General features: G+C 44.3%; 1 protein-coding gene across 1 annotated transcript in view; it reads right to left on the reverse strand.

Moving 5' to 3' along the window:
• Nucleotides 1–23,860, reverse strand: part of celsr3 (cadherin, EGF LAG seven-pass G-type receptor 3) — a 208,750-nt gene that overhangs the window by 152,333 nt on the left and 32,557 nt on the right. Inside the window, 1 exon segment of the mRNA XM_007890243.2 lies at nt 7,945–8,583. Coding sequence (XP_007888434.2) covers nt 7,945–8,583 — 639 coding nt within the window.

Here is a 23,860-nt window from a genome sequence, read left to right on the forward strand (position 1 = left end):
CAAATGGAAGACACCCATTCCAATTTGGTATGTGTATATCATACAGTGAAAGTAACAGTGTGCTCTAGAGCAGTGCAAGACAATGTGTAGACTTCACCAAATACAATCCTCAGTAGGAACTGTCCCCGAGGTAAGCAAAACATCTCTTTTAACCAATTTAAGTTCAATTTAATTTCTCTTGACTTAAATTTATCTTTAAATAAATAATACAGTAATTGTATTCCACAATTTTATGCCACACTGTACAATTTATATTCCAATTCCAGCACCTTGGGACGTCCTTCCGACGTGAAAGGCGCTTTATAAATGCGATTTTGCTGTTGTTATATGATACTATATAATTTAAAAATTCAACCACGAATTCTTTCATTAATGTACTTCCAAGAGTTCCACAGAGCCTTTGTCTATAACTAAATACATGTTCTATGAGGCTGAAAAATGTGGTGGCACTTCACAAAGGTTATAAATGGAGTACCTTTAATCTATCTTGCATCTTTTCCTCCAAACCACCAAGATAGTGGCGATCAATGGATGTGATCAGTTTTAAACACAAGGTGGAGTAAGCGTATTCTAAATGCTGAATCAGGCCATACTCCCCCAACTTTACACAATATCTGACTACTATTAATACGAGAGCTGGAGGCAGTGGCTAACTAATATGCTAACACAGACTTGCAGCTGGGAAAGCAAGCACCCAACTGCGGGGATACCTAGCAAGCTGTACAGAGCTGCACAGCTGGTGACCTCCATCAGAAGAATGCAGGAGTCTTCTTACAGGTCTTAGTGCCTACACTCTCTATTACATACCAAAATATGTTTGAACCCTTAGCATATTCACAAACACAACCTTACACCTGTATATCTTAATTCAGATTACTATCTTAATTCAGTTCTACTATGCACAATAAAAGAAGGCAATAAATTAACTGGATGAAGCAGTGACTGAGTGCAGATTTGTCACCTATGACACCTTAATAAGCATAAAATTCACCAAGTTCAAAATGGAAGCATGTTGATGAAAACTGTCCAATTGACCTTTTTATGTACAGTATTTGGAGAAGAATACCCAGAAGCCCATATGCATTGATTCAGTCAAAATGTAGTATTAATATTGCCACCAATCTATGATAAGGTGCCTCAATGTTCACAACCACATGCTATACAGCAGAGTGGTCCAACTTTTTGGTGGACGCGGGCCGGATACCCTTTACTATATGTCAGTGAGCCACATAAGCAATACTTTTTCCCTTCCAGAAACATAACAACATTTACACAGCACCTTTTTCATGTTGGAAGGATGTCTGAAAGCGTTCAACATTTCTGTCTGGGCACCCGAAATAGGGATGGGAGCCGAGGGAGGGGTAGGATGACTGAAAGCTTGGTCAAACAGTTAGGCCTTGAAAGAGGGGAGGGAGGGAGCAAGTTGGAAGGACTCCAGGAATGGAGCACCAGAGAGTGGGGACAAAATGGCGATCGAGGGACAGATAATAATAATAATTCTTGCATTGATATAGCACCTTATCACTTCGTGACTTCAAGACCCTCCATGGCCTTGTTTCTTCCAGCCTCTGTGGCCTGTTAACGCCACATCGAACTGTCCGCTTCATCCACTCAGCAGACTCTGGCCTGCTCCTCGTCCGGCCCACCCTATCATCGCCGGTTTGAGTCGTGGATTGAGTGACCAATTATTTTTTTTAAGTCATTATTATCCCAATAAAGCGATCTGTCAACCAACTAACAAATGTGTTCCTACTTACTCTCTCCCTCTCTCTCATGCTCTCTCTGTCCCCCTCTGTGAATCGCTCTCTCTTTCCCTCTCTTCCAATCACTTTTCTTCCCCCCTCTCTCTTTCTCTCTCTCACTCACTCACCCTCTCTCTCTCCCATCTCACACTCTCTCCAAATAACTCTCTCAATCATTCTCTCCCCTCAGACTGTCTCTCTCTCTCTCAATTATTCTGACTCCCCATCTCTCTCTCTCAATCACTCAGCCTCTCTCCCACTCTCAATCACGCTTTCTCTCCCTCTCTCCCCCTCTATTTCTTTTTCTCAATCAGCCTGGCTGCTCTCCTGGTCAGGTGACACACTGCAGCAAAGGAATGCATTATTTCCACTTTGCGTGCTGCATCCTCCCAACCAGCGGCGCTTGGCACTGCCATGGGCAGTCACCCGGGAGGGAGGGGGTGGCCTGAAGTTAGAAATGGTCTCGAGCTGGATGAAATCATCCACCAGGCTGGATGTGGCTTGCTGTTGGACCCCCTTGTTTACAATATATAGAAAACAGTGGGAAGGAGACACAAGAAAAGTACAGCGCAATGATAATGTGAAACAGACTGACAGACAGATGCAAAAGGAAATAAGACACAGTAAAGAGAAAGATGAAAAAGACCCAGGGATATTAGTTTTCATCTTGCTCTCTTTGCTCACTATTGAAACCGTGTAAAGATAGCAATAATGAAAAAAAACATAGGATGATCCCACTATAATCAGAGAGGAGAAACAAGTTACATAGAGGAATGGGAGATACAAATAGCAATGCAATCCTACAGTTGAATGTGAACAAGGCTGAGGCCCTCCTGATTGGCTCGCGCCAGCGTCTCTGCACCTCAGGCTCTGGCAGCACCAACCTCCATGGTTGCTCACTTCAACTCACCAAGCCAGTCAGGAACCTAGGTGTCCTGTTTGAACTTCAACTGTCTTTTCTTCCCCACATCCAAGCCATGACCCACTCTGTCTTTCCTCACCTCCGTAACATTGCCCGACTCCACCAATACCTCACCCCTCAGGCCACTGAAACTCTTGTTCATGCCTTCACCACCTCCAGGCTCGACTACGCAAACTCCCTGCTTGTCGGCCTTCCCAACTCCTCCCTCCACAGGCTGCAGATAATCCAGAACTCTGCAGCTCGTGCCCTCTCCCGCACCAAACACTGTGACCCCCATTTTCGCCCGACTCCACTGATCCCTATCCATCAGAGAATCCAGTTCAAGATTCTGATCCTCATCTACAAAGCCCTCCATGGCCTCACCCCACCCTACCTCTGCAATACAAATGTAATCTTATTGTTGCAATAAGGAGCAGTCCAGAAAAAGGAGGGATTAGACGTGGGAGAAATGCAGAGTAGATTAAGTTGGTCTTGGAGTATACGTGTCTAAATGCACAGAGTGTGACAAATAAGATTGGTGAGCTGCAGGCTCAAATTGCCACATGGGGTTATGATGTAGTGCCATAACAGAGACTTGGCTCAAACAAGGGCAGGAATGGGAGCTGAATATTCCTGGCTACAACGCATTCAGGACAGGTAAGGTCTGAAATGCTGTACACTGTCCAGCGCCTTGGGACGTCCTCCCGACGTGAAGGGCGCTATACAAATGTAATCTTGTTGTTGTTGTTGTAGGTAAGGAACAAAAGGAGGATGTGTGGAAATATTGATTAAAGACAGTTACCGCCCTGGAAAGGGACAATGTGCTAGAGGGTTCAAAAATAGAATCTCTATGGGGAGAGCGCGGGGAAGTGGGATTGATTTGGATAGCTCTTTTCAGAGAGCCGACACAGACATAATGGGCCAAATGGCCTCCTTCTGTGCTGAATAATTCTATGATTCTATGATAACAAACTTCATTGGAGCAGGAGGCCGCTTATAATAAAAATATTATAATGTGGGTCTCCAGTGTACCTGCAGTTACTATAGGTTTCAGGCTTCTGGTGCAAACTAGAGCTAGAAATAGTGATGGGAGTAATCACAACAGTCCAGCCAGCTTCCTATGCAGCAGCCAGACACGCCGCATGGAAGCCAAAAGTGACGGCAGTGACAACCTGATGACCTGGAATCAGGACCGGTAGCCATTGTTTTCACAGACCCATGACTGATCACCGCATTAAAATGATGTCCTGCTTTAGGTCAATGGACTGACTACATTGCCAAATCAACTAAGTTGATCAAACTATTAGAGTTCTGGTCATTGCTACATAAGAGTTCTGCCAGGTTTGAAAGGCATTGCAACAACAACAACAACAAGATTCCATCTATAGAGCACCTTTCACATCGGGAGGACGTACCAAGGCGCTGGACAGTTGGGTCAGGACCGGAGCAGGGGGAAATGGTCAGGGTGAGGGGAGGAAGGGAGGGAGCGAGGAGGGGGTAGAGAGTCGAGAGGGGAGCTGAAGGCACGGTCAAAGAGAAGGACATCAACAAGAATATTGTTCAGTATTGGAGCTACAAGAAATGACTAGATAAGTTGAGTTCATCAGTGTTGAAGAGACCTTGGTTCGATTCCCGGCGGGGCCAAACCTTGGGCAAGTTTCCTTACTTCACACGCTGATAATAATCCCTCAAGAAAAAAATAATAATAATTCGGTCACTCAATCCACAACTGTTTGTGGGACACTGCTGTGCGCAATTGGCTGCTGTGTTTCGCCCACAAATACATATATATTCACTTTATAGTATATTCACTTTACAGTATATTCTGTGAAGCGCTTTGAAACGTCTAGAAGATGCGAAAAGTGCTATATCAAATGCAAGGATTATTATTATTATATTATAATAATGATAATCTTTGGATGAGGCATCTTTCACGTCGGGACGACGTCACAAAGTGCTTCAAAGGATGAAATGTGAAATGGATTGACTGTGTATTTCACACCGCAATGTCGCATCAACAGCCATGAAATGAATGACTCATTTTATTGGGGGGAATTGTTGGCCAGGACTCTGGGAGAAACTCCCTTCTCTTTTTGAATAATGCAGTGGAATCTTTAATATTCACCTTAACAGGCAGACAGGACCTCGGTTTTAACATCTCATCTGAAGTACGGTAGCTCTAACAATGCAACACAAACCAGCATTGCATTGGAGTGTCAGCTTAAGTTCAAGTTTCAACATGGGGCTTCAACCCGCAATCTTCTGATTCAGATGCGAGAGTGCTCCCAACTCAGCCAGGATTACACACAAGATCTAAATGGGATTGGGAAAGTAAATCCAGCACAAAACTTTCAGATACACCAAGGTCATGGAACAAGAGATGGCAGGTTCAGGATTGCAAACAGCAGGTTTGGGACAGTATGTACCACAGGAACAGGATACGAGAAAGGGTGGTAGAAGGACAGTAGACACTCTATCTGTGCAATTTTCTTTTTCTCTTCCCCAATTTGTTCATGCTCTACTCATATCCAACCTATCCATTTAATGGGACAATGCAATACTCACTTTCTTTAAATTCTTCAAAGATATGATTTATGCCTCTAAAGTCTAACTAATAGATATTACTTATTGCCTTTAATGATTCCGCGCTTAAAACTTTGCCGTCTATCAACACTGCGTTGGAGTGTCACATTAAGTTCAAGTTTCAACATGGGGCTTGACAATGGAGCCTCGCCATCTCCTCTGATCTCAAATGGAAAGCTCATATCTCCTCCATTGTCGAAGCTACCATCAGGAAGTTTGGTATCCCTTTTATGTCTGACACTTATTTTGCCTTTGAAAACAACTCTACAGGTACAAATCTACCATAGCTAAAAGCTGCTTATATATCTGGGACGACTTTTCCACCTTTCTTATTCTCTTGAATAGACCACTATATCTGATAAGTGATTACTTGTTTCATCTTTAATCAATCTTTCTCTCAATTGTAACTGAACTGCTCTGTTTTGTTCTCCAAAGGAACTATCAATTCTAAGCATTCACTTTACACAAAGCAAGACTCATTTGAAATTCTACTCAAACTTAATCTTGTGAAATACTTTGAGAAATCTTCCCAACCTGAAATGGGCTACATCAAATACAAGGATTAATTATTATATTATTATTCTACCCCAGAACCACAAGATTGTGGAATTCATTCCTCAACCTTCCTCCTTCAATCTGCAACGCTTTTAAAACCCTAACTTAGTCTCACTTATTGACTTGTCTCAATTGCTCCCATTCTTTTCATATTATTTAGATATAGTTTTCTGCATAAATGGATGAGAGGAAATCAACAGTATTGTGGGACAGCATTGTGTTAAGGTGAGAAAATGCCTTTAGTGTAACACACCTCTGTTTACCTAGCAGCAAATAGGAATCCTGCTGTTAGTCGACTGGCGGATTGCTTTCCAGGGATAATAATCCCTTCAAAAAATAATAATTTGGTCACTCAATCCAAGACTTTTTGTGGGACACTGCTCTGCGTAATTGGCTGCTGCAATAGACTGCCGCGTTTCGCAAACAAAATATATAGTCAATTAACTTATTCTGTGAAGCATTTCTAGACATCTTAACGACGTGATAAGACACTATATCAAATGCAAGGATTATTATTACATTGACAACATTTATGATGAAATTCTAGAGTTTTAAAATCCTTTTCACCTCTGAAAACTCATAACTAAGCCCAATCCCACCTGAATCTAGTACCATCGCAAAACAAGCTGGATGAAATTCTGTCTTGCGATGCAGTAAGAACTTAATTAAGAAGATGGCAGAGATCAGGAGGAGCAGAGAACAGTTCTCCTGAGACCTCATTATGCAACAATCCCAAAATGATCCTTTTGCCTGGATAAAAGGAGAAAGGGTGGAATGGTGCAGATTAAAGACCTATGTGACCCAGAGAGGTTTTATTTCCTTTGCACACATGCAAACAAGTATAGAATTTCAACTCAGGAGTTCAATTCATAATTCAGACATTCAATATTTTCAAAGAAGCAATTCCTGTGCTCCCTAGTGGCCAAGTGGATAAAGATATCACAAGTATCTTCCTCAAGGCATAAAAAGTTGCAAAGTCGATTTTTGGCCTGTGCTGAGTTATCTGATTCCAGCCAGAGTACCAATTGAGTCATTACATTTGGTTTTACTGTCTTTGCAGGAAAGTCTGCCACAATTCCTGTTCTCGACCACTGCCCATTGAAACATAGAACACATTTATAGGTGTTGGATTGTGATTCACTGTAATTCCTTCCAAGGCTAAATAGCTTGCCATCATTGTCTACAGTCACACATGACCAAATACTTTAGTGAGACACTGAAAACAACCCGCACTCAAGAAGTCATAATCCAGCATGAGTCAGTGCTGGCTGCACTTGTAGGACAGATGGTCTTCTTGTAGAGGGACTACAGTTTGTCTGTAAACAAGAAATAACTAGAAACTTAATATTGGAAACTAGATGAGAGGACAGAGTTTTTCCTGTATCATAAGACTGCATTTTCTTGCTTCCTCAATGGAGCATTGAGACTTGTAGATCCAAAACGCAAATAAAATAAAGCAGTTTTCTCCGGTCTTTGAGCAAATGATCCTCTGGGAGCATCGCTAGTATTTACTTGCAGGGTCTTGCTAGCACAAATTAGATGACAAAAACAGTCACTGTATTAACAGTGATTATTCGTAATGCACGTTGAGATGTTGACACAATAAGTTGCAATAAATATGCAAGTTCTTTCATATGTGATATTTTGGATGTACTATGCTGCCGTATGCAACAACGTCATATCTATAGCAACAATAACTTGCATCAACAATATAGCAGGCTTTTGAAGCGGTTTGATACCAATCAGGGGGGAGGATAGAAGAGGAAGATGACCATAGGCATAATTGAAAAGGTATGCTTTACGACAACAAATTGCATTTATATAGCACTTTTTACATGTAGAAGACATCCTAAGGCACTGGACAGTCAAGAGTTTGCATCTGAAGTATGATTTAAAGACAGAGGGGTAAGACAGAGAGGTAGAGAGTGGGAGTTAGGGGAATAGAAACTAAAAGCTTGGCCCTCGTACAACGGGTCCGAGATAGAACATAGAAGGGCTGAGCAGAGAAGTGGGGTGGGAGAAAGGAGAAGGTGTTACAGTCAGAGGAATGTATAAGCAAAATATAAGTAGAAATAATTGGGATATCTCTTTCCTACCTCATAAAATATGAGAAAATCAGAGTGTTACACAATAGTCAAAGTAGATGATTGGAAGTTTACAAACCTGTGAATTTCTCACGGCACACACATGTGTAGCCCCCCTCTCGACGGTTGCAGACTCCAGCATTCTGGCAGGGGTTGGAATAACAAAGATTTATTTCAGTCTCACAATAGTCTCCAGTAAATCCTGGCGGACAGCGGCAGCGTAGGCCTGTAATAGGATGGATGGGCCGAAACAGCATGGACCCTGAAGCAATAAAGGCAGCAGAGCTGTTGAACTTGAGGACCGAGATGCACTTCATGTAGTTCTCACAGGGCTCTCGCAAGCAGACGTTATCATCAAACGGGAGGATCTCCAGCATGGAGACTGAGGTTAAAAGCATGCGATTCATGTAAAGCTGTTCCTGAAGATCTTCAGAGGAGAAAAACTGACTCCGACTCCCTCCTGGCACCAGAGCAGAAAAACTGACGTTCAGAATGCTGCCACTGACATCTGTGTCATTCTGGATGTTAAAAACAAAGATGTCCTCCTTTGGCCCAGACAAGACTGCTGCCAGGCCCTCAACGAAGCGATTCAGTAAAGGAGAAAGGAAACGTTCTTGTGACATGTTCTCCAGGCGCACCGTGATACTATTGGTCAGCATCTCCTCTGTAATGACAATAACTCTCAATACGCACTGAGCCGTCACACTGTGGATCCCATCTGAAGGAGGGGAAGAATAAGTAAAAAACTTGATCAGTCATTAGCAGAGCCTGGAATTATTCTTTCACCTTAATCCCAAATCCTCATCAGTAATACAGTTTCTACACTGCAGAAAAACATAATGCTGTTGCTGCAGATAAAAGTTGGCGCGCAGCTTATTGTTAAACAACATTAACTTACAATTAATCACATCCACCGATTTAGATAATGCTTTTTATCTGGTTCTCGCCAAAGATGGTGACTAATGCAGGGTCACAGACCTCTTGAATCTCTGGTATAATTGGATGTTCATGCTTGGCTCCTATCAGTGCCTCCATATCTCGGGCACCAACAGCATCACCCTTCATGGATGCACTCTACACCTCACAGAGCCAATACAGAGCTTAAACATCTTGTTCGGCCATTAACTGTCCTTCATCCACATGTAGATGCACCCACATGCGTGCCATGACCCACTCCACCTTTCCCCACCTCTGCCACTGCCTCTCACCTCAGGCTGTCGAGATCTTCATCCACGTATTCATTACATCCAGGCTCAACTACGCAAACTCTCTGCTGTTCGGCCTCCTCCTTCCACATGCTGCAGATCATCCAGAACTCTGCAGTCTGTGTCCTCTCCCGCACTAGGCTCTGCGACACTATCACCCCCATCTTTGCCCGACTCCACTGGCTCCCCCATCCCTCAGAGGATACAGTTCAAGATTCTGGTCATCACATTGAAAACCCTCCACGGCCTTGCTCCTCCTACCTCCTAAGCCCCTACCAACCTGTCCGCTCTATCCTCTCAGCGGGCTCCAGCCTGCTTCACGTCGCCTGCCTTGCCCGCCAATCATTGATGGGCGAGCCCTCAGCCTCTCTGCCCCTACCTCTGGAATTCCATCCCACAGTCCCTCCGCCTCACCCCCTTTCAAGACCCTCCTCTTCGACCGTGCCTTTAGTCACCCTTCTATCCTATCCTCCTCACCCTCCACCCCTCCTGATCCCAACTACCAGCTCAGGTGCGGAGCCCTGACTGTCCAGCACTTTGGGATATCCTCCTGACGTGAAAGGCACTATACAAATGTAATTTGTTGTTCTGGCACAAAAGCAAAATCATTAATTTCAATGAATGGAAAATAAATAACTGAGAAAGGTAATAAAATGACTACCAGTTGATGGCTTTCAGTATAGTAACTACAACAGAAACAAAGATTGACGGGTAAAACAGTAAACAAGTAATGAGAAGCCTTCAAGGAGATAGTTAGAGTACAGACCAAAAACATACCCGTGAGGGTGAAGAGTAGGACATCCATAGCTGGAGCTCCCTAGATGACTAACAAAATTGGGAATAAGAAGGAAACAGAAAGAGGAGCCTATGATAAATGTCAGGTTCAAAATACATTAGAGAATTAAGCAGATTACAGAGAATTGAGAAGGGAAATAAGTGGGGCAAAGAGGGTGTAGTGCAGGTAACATAAAAGGAAATACTAAAGTCTTCTAAAACATAAGAGTAAAAGAATGGTTAGAGGAAGTGTGGGGGCGAATAGGGACCATAAAAGGAAAACTTCTTATAGAGGCTGAGGTACTGAATGAGTACTTTGCATCTGTCTTCACAAAAGAGGATGCTGCCAAAGTCACAAGTAAAGGAGGAGGGGGTAGCAAAATTAGATAGAATAAAAATAGAGAGAAGGTTGTTAAAAGGTTAGCAGCGCTCAAAGTAGAAAAGTCACCTGGTCCAGATGGGATTCATCATAGGTTGCTAAAGGAAGTTAGGGTGGAAATAGCTAAGGCTCTGGCCACAATTTTTCAATCCTTTTTTGATACTGGAGTAGTGCCTGAGGACTGGAGGGTTGCAAATATCACATCCGTTCAAAAAAGGGGAGGGGAATACCCCTTGTCAGCCTAACTTCAGCCTAACGTGGGTGGTGGGGAAACTTCTAGAGAGCATAATCTAGGACAAAATAAATTTTCACTTGGATAAACATAAGTTAATTAATGACAGTCAACACAGATTTGTGAAAGATGAGTCATGTCTAACAAACTGAATTGAGTTCTTTGATGATATAACAGAGAGGATTGATAAAGGTAGTGCAGCTGATGAAGTGTATATAAACTTTCAGAAGGCGTTTGATAAGGTGCCACATAATAGACTAGTAAGCAAAATTGAAGCCCATGAGATAAGAGGGACAGTGGCAGCATGGATACGAAATTAGCTGGGAGAAAAAAAGCAGATGGTAGTGGTGAATGGTTGTTTTTCAGACTGGAGAGAAGTATATAGTGGTGTCTCCCAGAGGTCAGTATTAGATCCACTGTTCTTTTTGATATGCATAAATGACTTGGACTTGGGTAGAGAGAGCAAAATTTAAAAGTTTGCAGAACTCACAAAATCTGTGAATGTAGTAAACAGTGAGGAGGATGATAGCAGACTGCAGAGGACATAGACAGACTGGTGAAATGGGCAGACACATGGCAGATGAAGTTTAATGCAGAGAAGTGTGAGGTGATGCATTCTGGGGGGAAGAATGAGGAAAGGCAAAGTACAGTTTTAAAGGGGGTACAGGAGCAGAGACCTGGGGGTTCACAGACACAGGTATCTGAGGTGGCAGGTGTAGAATTCGGGCATAGCAGGGTTAAAAAAAACCTTGGTATTAAGTTTGTGTGCAAGGGCGAATTGTCACAGGATCATGATAAACAAAGATTGGAGAAACGAGTGCGGTTGAGACTGACCAGATGAAAGGTGATGAGCAGAGAAAAGTGCGTAGATATTTGCTCAAAAAATGCACGGTATTTGTCAAAGTCTGCGTAGCAAATTGATCGGTTTTGCAGAAAAATGCGGAGGGTTGGCTGGTGCTATTCAGAAAAGCATTTGTGAATTAACCTGGGTTAAAATAGGCATATATTTCCTGAACATGTAGTTATGTTTAAATACTAAAAATGTTAATGTTAATAGTACAGCACTTACGCAGAATTTGTCGCAGGCGCTCAGTTTAGGCCATGGACTCTTGGCGGAGCCGGTTTCCCACTGGCAACGCTTCTGCATTTCCAACACAATTCTACATGCACTAGCGGAGCGGCTCCGCTCACAGTAGCAGCGTCGAGCAAACAGCACATCAAGGGGCCTAGCACACTGTGTGTATAGGTTTGTAGCAGAGTGGGTGCTCCTAGCATGTTAAAACTAGCAGCAGAGCTAGCGAGTAGTAGCAACCACGGCAGCCACACAGGGATTTAGCAGTCAACAAACTGCCTCCGAGAACCTGAAATCGGAGGCCGAAGCTTTAAGGAGAAAATTGACCGATTCACAGGCAGGTTTTAGGACAATAATGGATAAACCTAAAGGGGAAGGAGATCACAGAGCTTGCGAAAGGCGTATAGACAAATTAGAAGTTAAGTCGGGGCAAACCAGGGCTGCAGTCGCAGCCATCAGTTATGACGACGATATTGATTGGGATAATCAAGGCGGCAGGTCACGAAAGTCAGGACAGACCTCCTATCTGGAGTGGCAAAGTTAACAAAGGGACACTCGATATTCCCGTCTGTGTGCTAACCACTCAAACTCATTATGCCTGCACCGAACACTTGATAGGAACAACCATAATGCAAACTCCCCTCTCCCCCAGAGGTATAGCTGGATTAGCTGGGGAGATAGGTCCTGTCACTATGAATGATGACCCTGTTGACAGCAATATGTCCACACAACTCAAACCCATGGCAGCCGTTGCATCTGTTTCTCCTGCAGAGGAGGGAAGGCAGCCTACACGTGGATGCATGGCCTTTCTGAGGATTCGGCGCGATGGACACAATCGACCCATAGTCACAGTTGCTGTAAAAGGAGGCCTGCAGCAGATAACGTGAATTGATTCTGGGGCAGTGTCTATCGTTCATACCTCACATCCTCGTTCTCGTGCGTTGTCAACAGAGGATTCTTTGAGTATCTCTGCTTTCCAAGGCTTAGGGGCTGTTGGTTTGCACGTCTGGCATACTAAGATAGAGTTGGAAAGTTGTCAGTATACTTTTAAACCATTACTAACAGATCTGCCGGACGGTAGAGGAATTATCGGATCTAACTTTATGGCAAAACATGAAGCTGTTACACATTATGCTAACAGCCTTTTACATTTCAGTACTGGGGATTCTTATGAAGTATCAAATCACTATGCTGTGTTTGGCATTAAAGAGGCTGAGTCACAGCCCTTTACCAACCCACAACAATCAGCGAATTAATGATCTTGTGAGGATATGCAAAGAAGCTACCAGTAAATATGACTGTGATGAATGGCACTTGCGGCATAAGTTAACGGGGTACCTCATTTTCGGCAGGAACAATACCCATACCAAAGAATCACCCTTACATAAAATAAACCATAGATACACTGGTACAGCAGGGAGTAAAAAAATCCTGACAGATCGTGGCATTGACCATTGACTATCGAAAACTTAATGCCTTCACACCAGCCTGCTCGCCAGTGGTCAAAGAAATCCCCACCCTGCTTTCACAGATACCTGCTGCAGCACGAGTATTTGCTACCTTGGACATTTCTAATGGTTTCTGGAGCATTCCAGTCGATCCAGCCAGCGAGTACAAGTTTGCTTTTACATTCGGCATCAGCAGTATACATAAACGTGTTTACAAGACACCGTTGACTCCTACCTGACAGTCAAGGCATGGTACGCAGCCGTGAAAAAAACCTCTCCCGTCTCTTATACAATCATGGCTCTGGAGAATCTCGCCTATTGATGCTCCAGTCCATCCCAGACAACTGCCCTGTTGTTTGTGTTCCCGCAAACATTGGTGATGAATTTTTCCAAATTTTCCATCGTAACTCAATAGGTGGTCAGTACTCAAGGACATTTATACACCTCCAAGATAATCAACAATAATAATAATCCTTGCATTTGATATAGCGCTTTTCACGTCGGGAGGACGTCCCAAAGTGCTTCACAGAATAACTGTAAAGTGAATTGACTGTATCTTTGTGGGCGAACGCGGCAGCCAATTGCGCACAGCAATGTCCCACAAACAGTCGTAGATTGAAAATGACCAATTTATTATTGTTTTTTGTTTTGGAGGGATTATTATTAGGCTCTGTGTGGAGTAAGGAAACTTGCCCAAGGTTTCGCCCTGATCTGCCGGGAATTGAACTCAGGTCTCTCGCTTGTAAAGCGAGTGCTCTAATCACTGAGCTACAGGACTCCACCTTGGAACAAGTGCCTTGGAATTTGGTAGACCTGCATTGCTGGGTATCTTTTCATACCAAGATCTACTCACGGGATACTACTCTTATCTTCAAACCCCTTCCCCCACCCCATGAGGATTTAAATAATGATATTCGATCCCAGAACTTTTGTCCTAATTCAGTACTAAAAATGTAAACTCCATCATCCGATAAAACTGACTGCACCTCAATATTAATAATAATGATAATCCTTGCATTTGATATAGCTCCTCCAGCTATATCTGATGTTCTATCAGATTGTCTGGATGACCTTGGATGAGCGCACAGTTCTTGCAGTTAAACGTCAACAAAACGGAACCAATACGCTTTGGCTCCAGTCGATGTTTTCTGTCCTGCAGTTCTGATGTCCTCAAACTACCTGATCTGTCCTCTGAACCCATGTGCAACTTAGGCTTCAGGTTCGATCCCCAGTTATCCTTCCTCGCCCACATCCAGTTCCTGACTAGGATCGCTTTCCTCCACCTCCACCACATTGCGCGTCTCCGATAATACCTCACTCCACAAGCTGCAAAACCCTTGTCCAAGCCATCGTCACCTCTAGGCTGGACTACTCAAACGCCCTCCTCACCGCTCTCTCCTATTCCACTATTCTCAAAATTCAACTCATCCAAAACTCCGCCGCACGTATTCTCACTTGCACTAAATCCCAGACCTTGATTGCCCCAGTCCTTGCCAAACTCCACTGGCTTCATGTCAGAGCGAATCGACTTCAAGATCCTTAGTCTAGCGTTTAAATCCCTCCATGCTTAAGCATACCTCCCATCTCTCCAAACTCTTCTTTCCTCACAGTATTACCTACTGCTTCCACTCTCCTGGCTTCCCTCAAATCCTCCACTCTACCATCGGCGGTTGTGCCTTTAGCCACTACTCCCTCAATTCCTTTACCTTGCCCCCTCTTTCACCATTTTCAGGTTGCGCCTGAAGACCTTGCACTAAAAGGGATTATTACCCCCAGAAAAGCGAACTGCCAACCGACTAACAACCAGGTTCCTACTTACTGCTGGGTAAACAGAGGTGTGTGAACTAAGTAAAATTGCTCAACATTTTGCCCCACCCGGGGATCAAACCCAGGTCCTCTCGCTTGCAAGTTGAGTGTTCTAACCACTACGCTACAGGACTACAATGGACAGATTGGGAGAATAAATTGTGGGCGTAGTTGAGACTGACAGATTCAAACAGCCAGTGGAAAGCTAACTATATTGCATTGATCAATTACTGTCGACCATAAATTGGCTCAATTGCTCATAAAATATCTTCTTTTAGATGAGGGGAAATCTCTTCGTTTTTCTGTCTTCTTACCCTATGCATTTTTTAGCCAAAAGCGTGCCTGTGAGCTGCTTTCAGGACTCTGCTGAAGTTGCTCTTGAGCTTCCAGAGAGCTACTCAGTGACAACTCTTCCCACACCTCCACTTTCCTCTATTTCTATGGGAAAATTTGACTCGTCTCTACTTGTTTCCCAAAGGTTCCCTCCAATACAAGGGTGGTCTAGGGCAGGGTAGCTACCTGTGTTCATCACTCACTGAATTTTAGTGGGAATAAGGAACTCCATCCATACCAAAATATCAGCTCTCATCAGGGTTGACTGTGTTGGTGCAATCCTGGATTTTAACAACATTTTACTTAAAAACACTAGAGGTCTTAAACGATAAATGGGTCAAAATTGCAGTATTCCTAAACACATTCCATTCCTTAATTACCAACAGCGATAGTTAAGGAATACTTTATCGACTCGAAATTCCTTAGCAGCAACTTTGAGTCTGAAACCCTGTCACACATATGGGGAAATCCCTAACAGGGTGGCAGAGAGTGCAGATTTTGTGTTTTATTCTCAGATAATGGCTTCAAAATAATCAAAATGAAAGCAAACATTTAAAGGTAAAAAGCCATTCTAGTTTGTCTCACTAGATTTATGACATTCACAGCTAAGTTTTCTGAGAAACCTGGAGTTTTGCTGAAGTTAGAAGGTGGTCAGCTTCAAACCTATTGTTAAAGACAAGTTTTAAGGACATGATGCTGACCACAATTTCTCATCTGTGATAATTATGGATAGAATACTACAATTTTGAGCCCCAAAAAGGGCATTTTAAGTGTTCAATTTCTTACAACACCATTTTCCTTTCAACGTTAAGACACCTGTATTTCTGTTACTGTTTTTGAACAGTTTTGTTTCAATAGTAAGGGTTGATGATGTCAGGGAAGCTGACTGGAAGAGGTTACTGAAACGAACAGCATGATAGCTGTACGGACACATACATAGTAATGGGTAACTGTGAGGTTTGGTAACTTATCCAAGTCAGTTTCCTTCAATGGTATTATAATATTCATGATCACTGGAGTAATAAAACCAAATTATTTTTAAATAATGAAACACAAAAGGAATTAATGGTACTTCAAAAACTTAATTGTAGGTTTGTTCATAAAATACGGCTCTATCTTCTGTGTACTTGTTACAGATACACAAAAATGAACACCTGAACAAATAAATCTTCAGTTTCTAAGAATATCTCTAATTCTAGATTAGAATAATAAGGATAATATTAATCCTTGCATTTGATATCTTGCATTATCACATAATCGAGACATCTCAATTCACAGGATTTTACTGTAAAGTGCTGTGACTGTTTGGAAGGAGAAGGGAATTTCTCCTGGTGTCGTGGCCAACAATCCCCCAATTAAATCAGTCATTCACTTCATATGTGTTTTGGGGACATTGCTATGTGCAAATTGGCTGCCGCAGTTCGCCTACAACTGAACTTTACAATAAATACTGTGAAGTACTTTGAGATGTCCTCCTATCAATGAAAGCATTTATTACTAATAATCTTATAATGTGCTATTAAATATAAATATAAATGTAATTGAATAGAAATGTAAAATAATAAATTGTTATCCACACTCCATAAAACGTAGTTAAACCTGACTATTTACCCTCCACCTTCTGAGTTTCAAATAAACCCTTCCTTTTTACGATTCGGAGGGCGGAGCGGGGACAGCACGGGGGAGCAGCCGAGAGTGTTTAAAGTCTAACCGAGGTAAGCAGTCCTCCGCCGGGGCATCTGTAGAAAAATTACTAATGGCATCATCATGGCGTCACACCCAAAAGACCATAAAATAACCACAATACGCGCCCTCTCCACTCTGCGCCACCTCTACTCCCCACAGCCTCCTGCAGGCTGGCAATGTCCCACTAACCTGCCCCGCCTCAGCGTGCGCATCTTGGCTGCCGGCCCTAATCCGAGCTGGCCCTCCCTAACTGTCAACTGCCAACTGTCCACTCCACATTGGCCTTCAAAATGTCCGCTCCATCTGCAATAAGACCCTGGCCATCAATGAACTCATCTTCGATGAGAACATTGATATTATGGCCCTCACTGAAACCTGGATCACCTCAGGTAACACCTTCCCCACTGAGGCAGCGGGGTGGCCCTCATATCCAGGACGTCATTTGTCCTATCCGCCTACTCTACTGGCTCATTCTCCTCCTTTGAACACTTTACCCTTTCCATCCCTCCCACCTCTCTCTAAAAATCCTCCTAATTTACGGTCCCCCAAAATCCTCTCCCACCTTCATCTCTGACATCTCCACCCTCTTAGCTTCCCTCTGCCCTGACCGCCTCATCATCCTGGGCGACTTCAACCTCCACTTCACCCCCTGCTACTCTACCTCCTCAGACTTCTCCTCTCTCCTCTCTCAATCTCTCCCTCCATATCCACTCTGCTACCCATACCCACGGCCACCCGCTCGACCTGGTGATCACCCGGGGCCTCAGCATCTTGGATGTCACCATCACTGACAAGGTTATCTCTGACCACCATTTCATTTTCCTCAACTCCCATATCCCTCTCCCCACTGCCTCCAAACCTACCACCATCCTCTACCCCCCGTGGAAGGTCTCCCCACAATCCCTCTCCGCTGCCCTGGAGTCCTCTGAACTCATCGCCCTCTGGCCCATCTCACACCAACCCACTCACTGAGCTTACTCTTCTCCATAGCACCCTCTCCACCACACTCGACGTCCTTGCCCCCCTTCACTTCCCGAACTGCCTCCTATTTCCGTTCCTCACCCTGGTTCACCAGCCACCTCCGCTCGCTTAAGGGCTAGGTGCAGGCTGCCGAACGCACCTGGCTCAAATCCGGCCTTACCGTCCACCGGCACATCTGGCTGGACCTTATCATAAGCTGCCGCTCCACTCTCGTCTTGGCCAAATCATCCTTCTATTCCAGGTTAATCCTGGAGAAGAAGGGCAATCCCAGGCTCCTGTTCTCCACCACTAACCGGCTCCTCAGCTCCCCGCCACGCCTTGCAGATTCTTTCCTCTGACTCCCACTGCGAGAAAATGCTGGATTTCCTCAAGTCCAAAATCGAGGGAATCTGCTCAGCTGCCAATGCCCCCCAACTTCCACACCCTCCCTATCCCCACCCACACTCCGACAATTACCCATCCCTCCTTCCACACCTTTGAATCTGTCTCCTCCTCCTCTGTCTTCACCACCATATCCTCCATGAAGTTCACCATCTGCTCCCTGGACCCCATCCACACCCCTCCTTAAATCCCAGCTCCACCTCCTTACCCCACTACATGCTGACATCATCAACCTCTCCCTGTCATCTGGCACTGTTCCTTCGCCCCTCAAAACAGCCACTATCACCCCTACTTTGAAGAAAACTTCCCTTGACCCATCACAGCTATCCAGCTACTGGCCCATCTCAAACCTCCCTTTCCTAATCAAGGTCCTTGAGAGAGCCGTTGCCTCCCAGCTTCGCTCTTTCCTCTCCTCCCACTCCCTCCATGAACCCCTCCAATCGGGCTTCCGTGCTGCCCACAGCACAGAAACTGCTCGGTCAAGGTCACAAATGACATCCTGACCATGTGCGACCAGGGCTCTCTGCCTTCACGTTCTCCTCGACCTCTCCGCTGCCTTTGACACTGTGGACCATTCAATCCTCCTCCACCTCCTCTCCTCCCACCTCAACCTTCAAGGTTCTGTCCTTGACTGATTCAGATCCTACCTTTCACACTGCCTCCACTTCGTCGCAACAAACGGCATCTCCTCCATCCCCTGCATCGTCTTGTGCAGTGTTCCTCAGGGCTCTGTCCTCAGTCTCCTCTTCTTCACCTCTACATACTCCCCTTGGTGACATCATCTGCAGACATGGGGTAAATTTCCATATGTGTGCGGATGATGCTCAACTCTATCTCTCTGCCTCAACCCTCAACTCCAGGACTACTGGCGTCCTGACCGACTGCCTGTCCGAAATCAATTCCTGGACGAGGGACAACTTTCTCCAACTCAATGTCAGCAAGACCGAGGCCTTCCTGATTGGCTCACACCAGCGCCTCCGCACCTTGGGAACTGGCAGCATCAGCCTCCACGGCTGCACACTCAACCTCACTCAACCAGTCAGGAACCTGGGTGTCTTGTTTGATCCTGAACTGTCCTTTCTCCCCCACATCCACGCCATAACCGGCACTGCCTACCACCACCTCCGCAACATTGCCAGACTCCACCACTGCCTCACCCCTCAAGCTGCTGAAACCCTTATCCATGCATTCGGCACATCAAGGCTCAATTGCGGAAACTCCCTCCTCTCGGCCTTCCCAACTCTTCCCTTCACAAGCTGCAGATCATCCAAAACTCGTGTACTCTAGTGTACCAGGCTCCATGACCCCATCACTCCCACCCTCGCCCAACTCCACTGGCTCCCCTTCCCTCAGAGGATCAAATTCAGGATCCTCGTCCTACTTTCATGGACATCCATGGCTTTGCCCCCTCCTACAACAACAATAACAAGATTATGTTTCTATAGCGCCTTTCAGGTCGGGAGGACGTCCCAAGACGCTGACCTCTCTGACCTGCTGACTCTACCAACTTGGAACAAGTGCCTTGGAATTTGGTAGACCTGCATTGCTGGGTATCTTTTCATACCAAGATCTACTCACGGGATACTACTCTTATCTTCAAACCCCTTCCCCCACCCCATGAGGATTTAAATAATGATATTCGATCCCAGAACTTTTGTCCTAATTCAGTACTAAAAATGTAAACTCCATCATCCGATAAAACTGACTGCACCTCAATATTAATAATAATGATAATCCTTGCATTTGATATAGCTCCTCCAGCTATATCTGATGTTCTATCAGATTGTCTGGATGACCTTGGATGAGCGCACAGTTCTTGCAGTTAAACGTCAACAAAACGGAACCAATACGCTTTGGCTCCAGTCGATGTTTTCTGTCCTGCAGTTCTGATGTCCTCAAACTACCTGATCTGTCCTCTGAACCCATGTGCAACTTAGGCTTCAGGTTCGATCCCCAGTTATCCTTCCTCGCCCACATCCAGTTCCTGACTAGGATCGCTTTCCTCCACCTCCACCACATTGCGCGTCTCCGATAATACCTCACTCCACAAGCTGCAAAACCCTTGTCCAAGCCATCGTCACCTCTAGGCTGGACTACTCAAACGCCCTCCTCACCGCTCTCTCCTATTCCACTATTCTCAAAATTCAACTCATCCAAAACTCCGCCGCACGTATTCTCACTTGCACTAAATCCCAGACCTTGATTGCCCCAGTCCTTGCCAAACTCCACTGGCTTCATGTCAGAGCGAATCGACTTCAAGATCCTTAGTCTAGCGTTTAAATCCCTCCATGCTTAAGCATACCTCCCATCTCTCCAAACTCTTCTTTCCTCACAGTATTACCTACTGCTTCCACTCTCCTGGCTTCCCTCAAATCCTCCACTCTACCATCGGCGGTTGTGCCTTTAGCCACTACTCCCTCAATTCCTTTACCTTGCCCCCTCTTTCACCATTTTCAGGTTGCGCCTGAAGACCTTGCACTAAAAGGGATTATTACCCCCAGAAAAGCGAACTGCCAACCGACTAACAACCAGGTTCCTACTTACTGCTGGGTAAACAGAGGTGTGTGAACTAAGTAAAATTGCTCAACATTTTGCCCCACCCGGGGATCAAACCCAGGTCCTCTCGCTTGCAAGTTGAGTGTTCTAACCACTACGCTACAGGACTACAATGGACAGATTGGGAGAATAAATTGTGGGCGTAGTTGAGACTGACAGATTCAAACAGCCAGTGGAAAGCTAACTATATTGCATTGATCAATTACTGTCGACCATAAATTGGCTCAATTGCTCATAAAATATCTTCTTTTAGATGAGGGGAAATCTCTTCGTTTTTCTGTCTTCTTACCCTATGCATTTTTTAGCCAAAAGCGTGCCTGTGAGCTGCTTTCAGGACTCTGCTGAAGTTGCTCTTGAGCTTCCAGAGAGCTACTCAGTGACAACTCTTCCCACACCTCCACTTTCCTCTATTTCTATGGGAAAATTTGACTCGTCTCTACTTGTTTCCCAAAGGTTCCCTCCAATACAAGGGTGGTCTAGGGCAGGGTAGCTACCTGTGTTCATCACTCACTGAATTTTAGTGGGAATAAGGAACTCCATCCATACCAAAATATCAGCTCTCATCAGGGTTGACTGTGTTGGTGCAATCCTGGATTTAACAACATTTTACTTAAAAACACTAGAGGTCTTAAACGATAAATGGGTCAAAATTGCAGTATTCCTAAACACATTCCATTCCTTAATTACCAACAGCGATAGTTAAGGAATACTTTATCGACTCGAAATTCCTTAGCAGCAACTTTGAGTCTGAAACCCTGTCACACATATGGGGAAATCCCTAACAGGGTGGCAGAGAGTGCAGATTTTGTGTTTTATTCTCAGATAATGGCTTCAAAATAATCAAAATGAAAGCAAACATTTAAAGGTAAAAAGCCATTCTAGTTTGTCTCACTAGATTTATGACATTCACAGCTAAGTTTTCTGAGAAACCTGGAGTTTTGCTGAAGTTAGAAGGTGGTCAGCTTCAAACCTATTGTTAAAGACAAGTTTTAAGGACATGATGCTGACCACAATTTCTCATCTGTGATAATTATGGATAGAATACTACAATTTTGAGCCCCAAAAAGGGCATTTTAAGTGTTCAATTTCTTACAACACCATTTTCCTTTCAACGTTAAGACACCTGTATTTCTGTTACTGTTTTTGAACAGTTTTGTTTCAATAGTAAGGGTTGATGATGTCAGGGAAGCTGACTGGAAGAGGTTACTGAAACGAACAGCATGATAGCTGTACGGACACATACATAGTAATGGGTAACTGTGAGGTTTGGTAACTTATCCAAGTCAGTTTCCTTCAATGGTATTATAATATTCATGATCACTGGAGTAATAAAACCAAATTATTTTTAAATAATGAAACACAAAAGGAATTAATGGTACTTCAAAAACTTAATTGTAGGTTTGTTCATAAAATACGGCTCTATCTTCTGTGTACTTGTTACAGATACACAAAAATGAACACCTGAACAAATAAATCTTCAGTTTCTAAGAATATCTCTAATTCTAGATTAGAATAATAAGGATAATATTAATCCTTGCATTTGATATCTTGCATTATCACATAATCGAGACATCTCAATTCACAGGATTTTACTGTAAAGTGCTGTGACTGTTTGGAAGGAGAAGGGAATTTCTCCTGGTGTCGTGGCCAACAATCCCCCAATTAAATCAGTCATTCACTTCATATGTGTTTTGGGGACATTGCTATGTGCAAATTGGCTGCCGCAGTTCGCCTACAACTGAACTTTACAATAAATACTGTGAAGTACTTTGAGATGTCCTCCTATCAATGAAAGCATTTATTACTAATAATCTTATAATGTGCTATTAAATATAAATATAAATGTAATTGAATAGAAATGTAAAATAATAAATTGTTATCCACACTCCATAAAACGTAGTTAAACCTGACTATTTACCCTCCACCTTCTGAGTTTCAAATAAACCCTTCCTTTTTACGATTCGGAGGGCGGAGCGGGGACAGCACGGGGGAGCAGCCGAGAGTGTTTAAAGTCTAACCGAGGTAAGCAGTCCTCCGCCGGGGCATCTGTAGAAAAATTACTAATGGCATCATCATGGCGTCACACCCAAAAGACCATAAAATAACCACAATACGCGCCCTCTCCACTCTGCGCCACCTCTACTCCCCACAGCCTCCTGCAGGCTGGCAATGTCCCACTAACCTGCCCCGCCTCAGCGTGCGCATCTTGGCTGCCGGCCCTAATCCGAGCTGGCCCTCCCTAACTGTCAACTGCCAACTGTCCACTCCACATTGGCCTTCAAAATGTCCGCTCCATCTGCAATAAGACCCTGGCCATCAATGAACTCATCTTCGATGAGAACATTGATATTATGGCCCTCACTTTTATATTATAATAATAATAATAATAATAATAATAATAATCCTTGCATTTGATATAGCGCTTTTCACGTCGGGAGGACGTCCCAAAGCGTCACAGAATAGACTGTAAAGTGAATATGACTGATATGGCGCGAAGGCAGCCAACACCCAATGTCCCACAAACAGTCGTAGATTGAAAATGACCAATTTATTATTGTTTTTGTTTTGGAAGGATTATTATTAGGCGTGTGGAGTAAGGAAACTTGCCCAAGGTTTCGCCCTCTGCCTGGAATTGAACTCAGGTCTCTCACTTGCAAAGCGAGTGCTCTAACCACTGAGCTACAGGACTCCACGATGCGGTTGATCCCTTTTATTGAAAGAGGTTCTTGATGCTTCTGCTATTGAACATTTCCAGATGAGACGCACTGCTCTGGGCATGAGAGCAAGTCTGCAAATTCTGTTCAATGACCGTCAGCAGCAAGATCAACGATGGGCCACAGGCTCGGCTTCTGGTCCCACCCAACAGCAGAGGAGCAGGAGCGGAGAAGGCAGTGAAACGCTCGGGGTCTGGGTTCCAGTCCATGGTCTCAAACCTATCACAGGAGACGTCATAATTTGGAGCAGAGACCAATCAGATCTCTGGCCCTGATGCCAGCTCATGCCAAGAAATTTGACACCATCCTGAGATCGGGGGGTCAGCGTGCAGGAGCTGCGTGCCCGAGTTGTCGCTCTTCTCGACGGAACTGAGCAGGAGTCTCCAGACAGCCGACCCAAAGGCCCGCCATTCAATCCAACTCCTTTC

This window comes from Callorhinchus milii, unplaced genomic scaffold (assembly GCF_018977255.1).
Source record: "Callorhinchus milii isolate IMCB2004 unplaced genomic scaffold, IMCB_Cmil_1.0 Scaffold12, whole genome shotgun sequence".
Lineage (NCBI taxonomy): Eukaryota > Metazoa > Chordata > Chondrichthyes > Chimaeriformes > Callorhinchidae > Callorhinchus > Callorhinchus milii.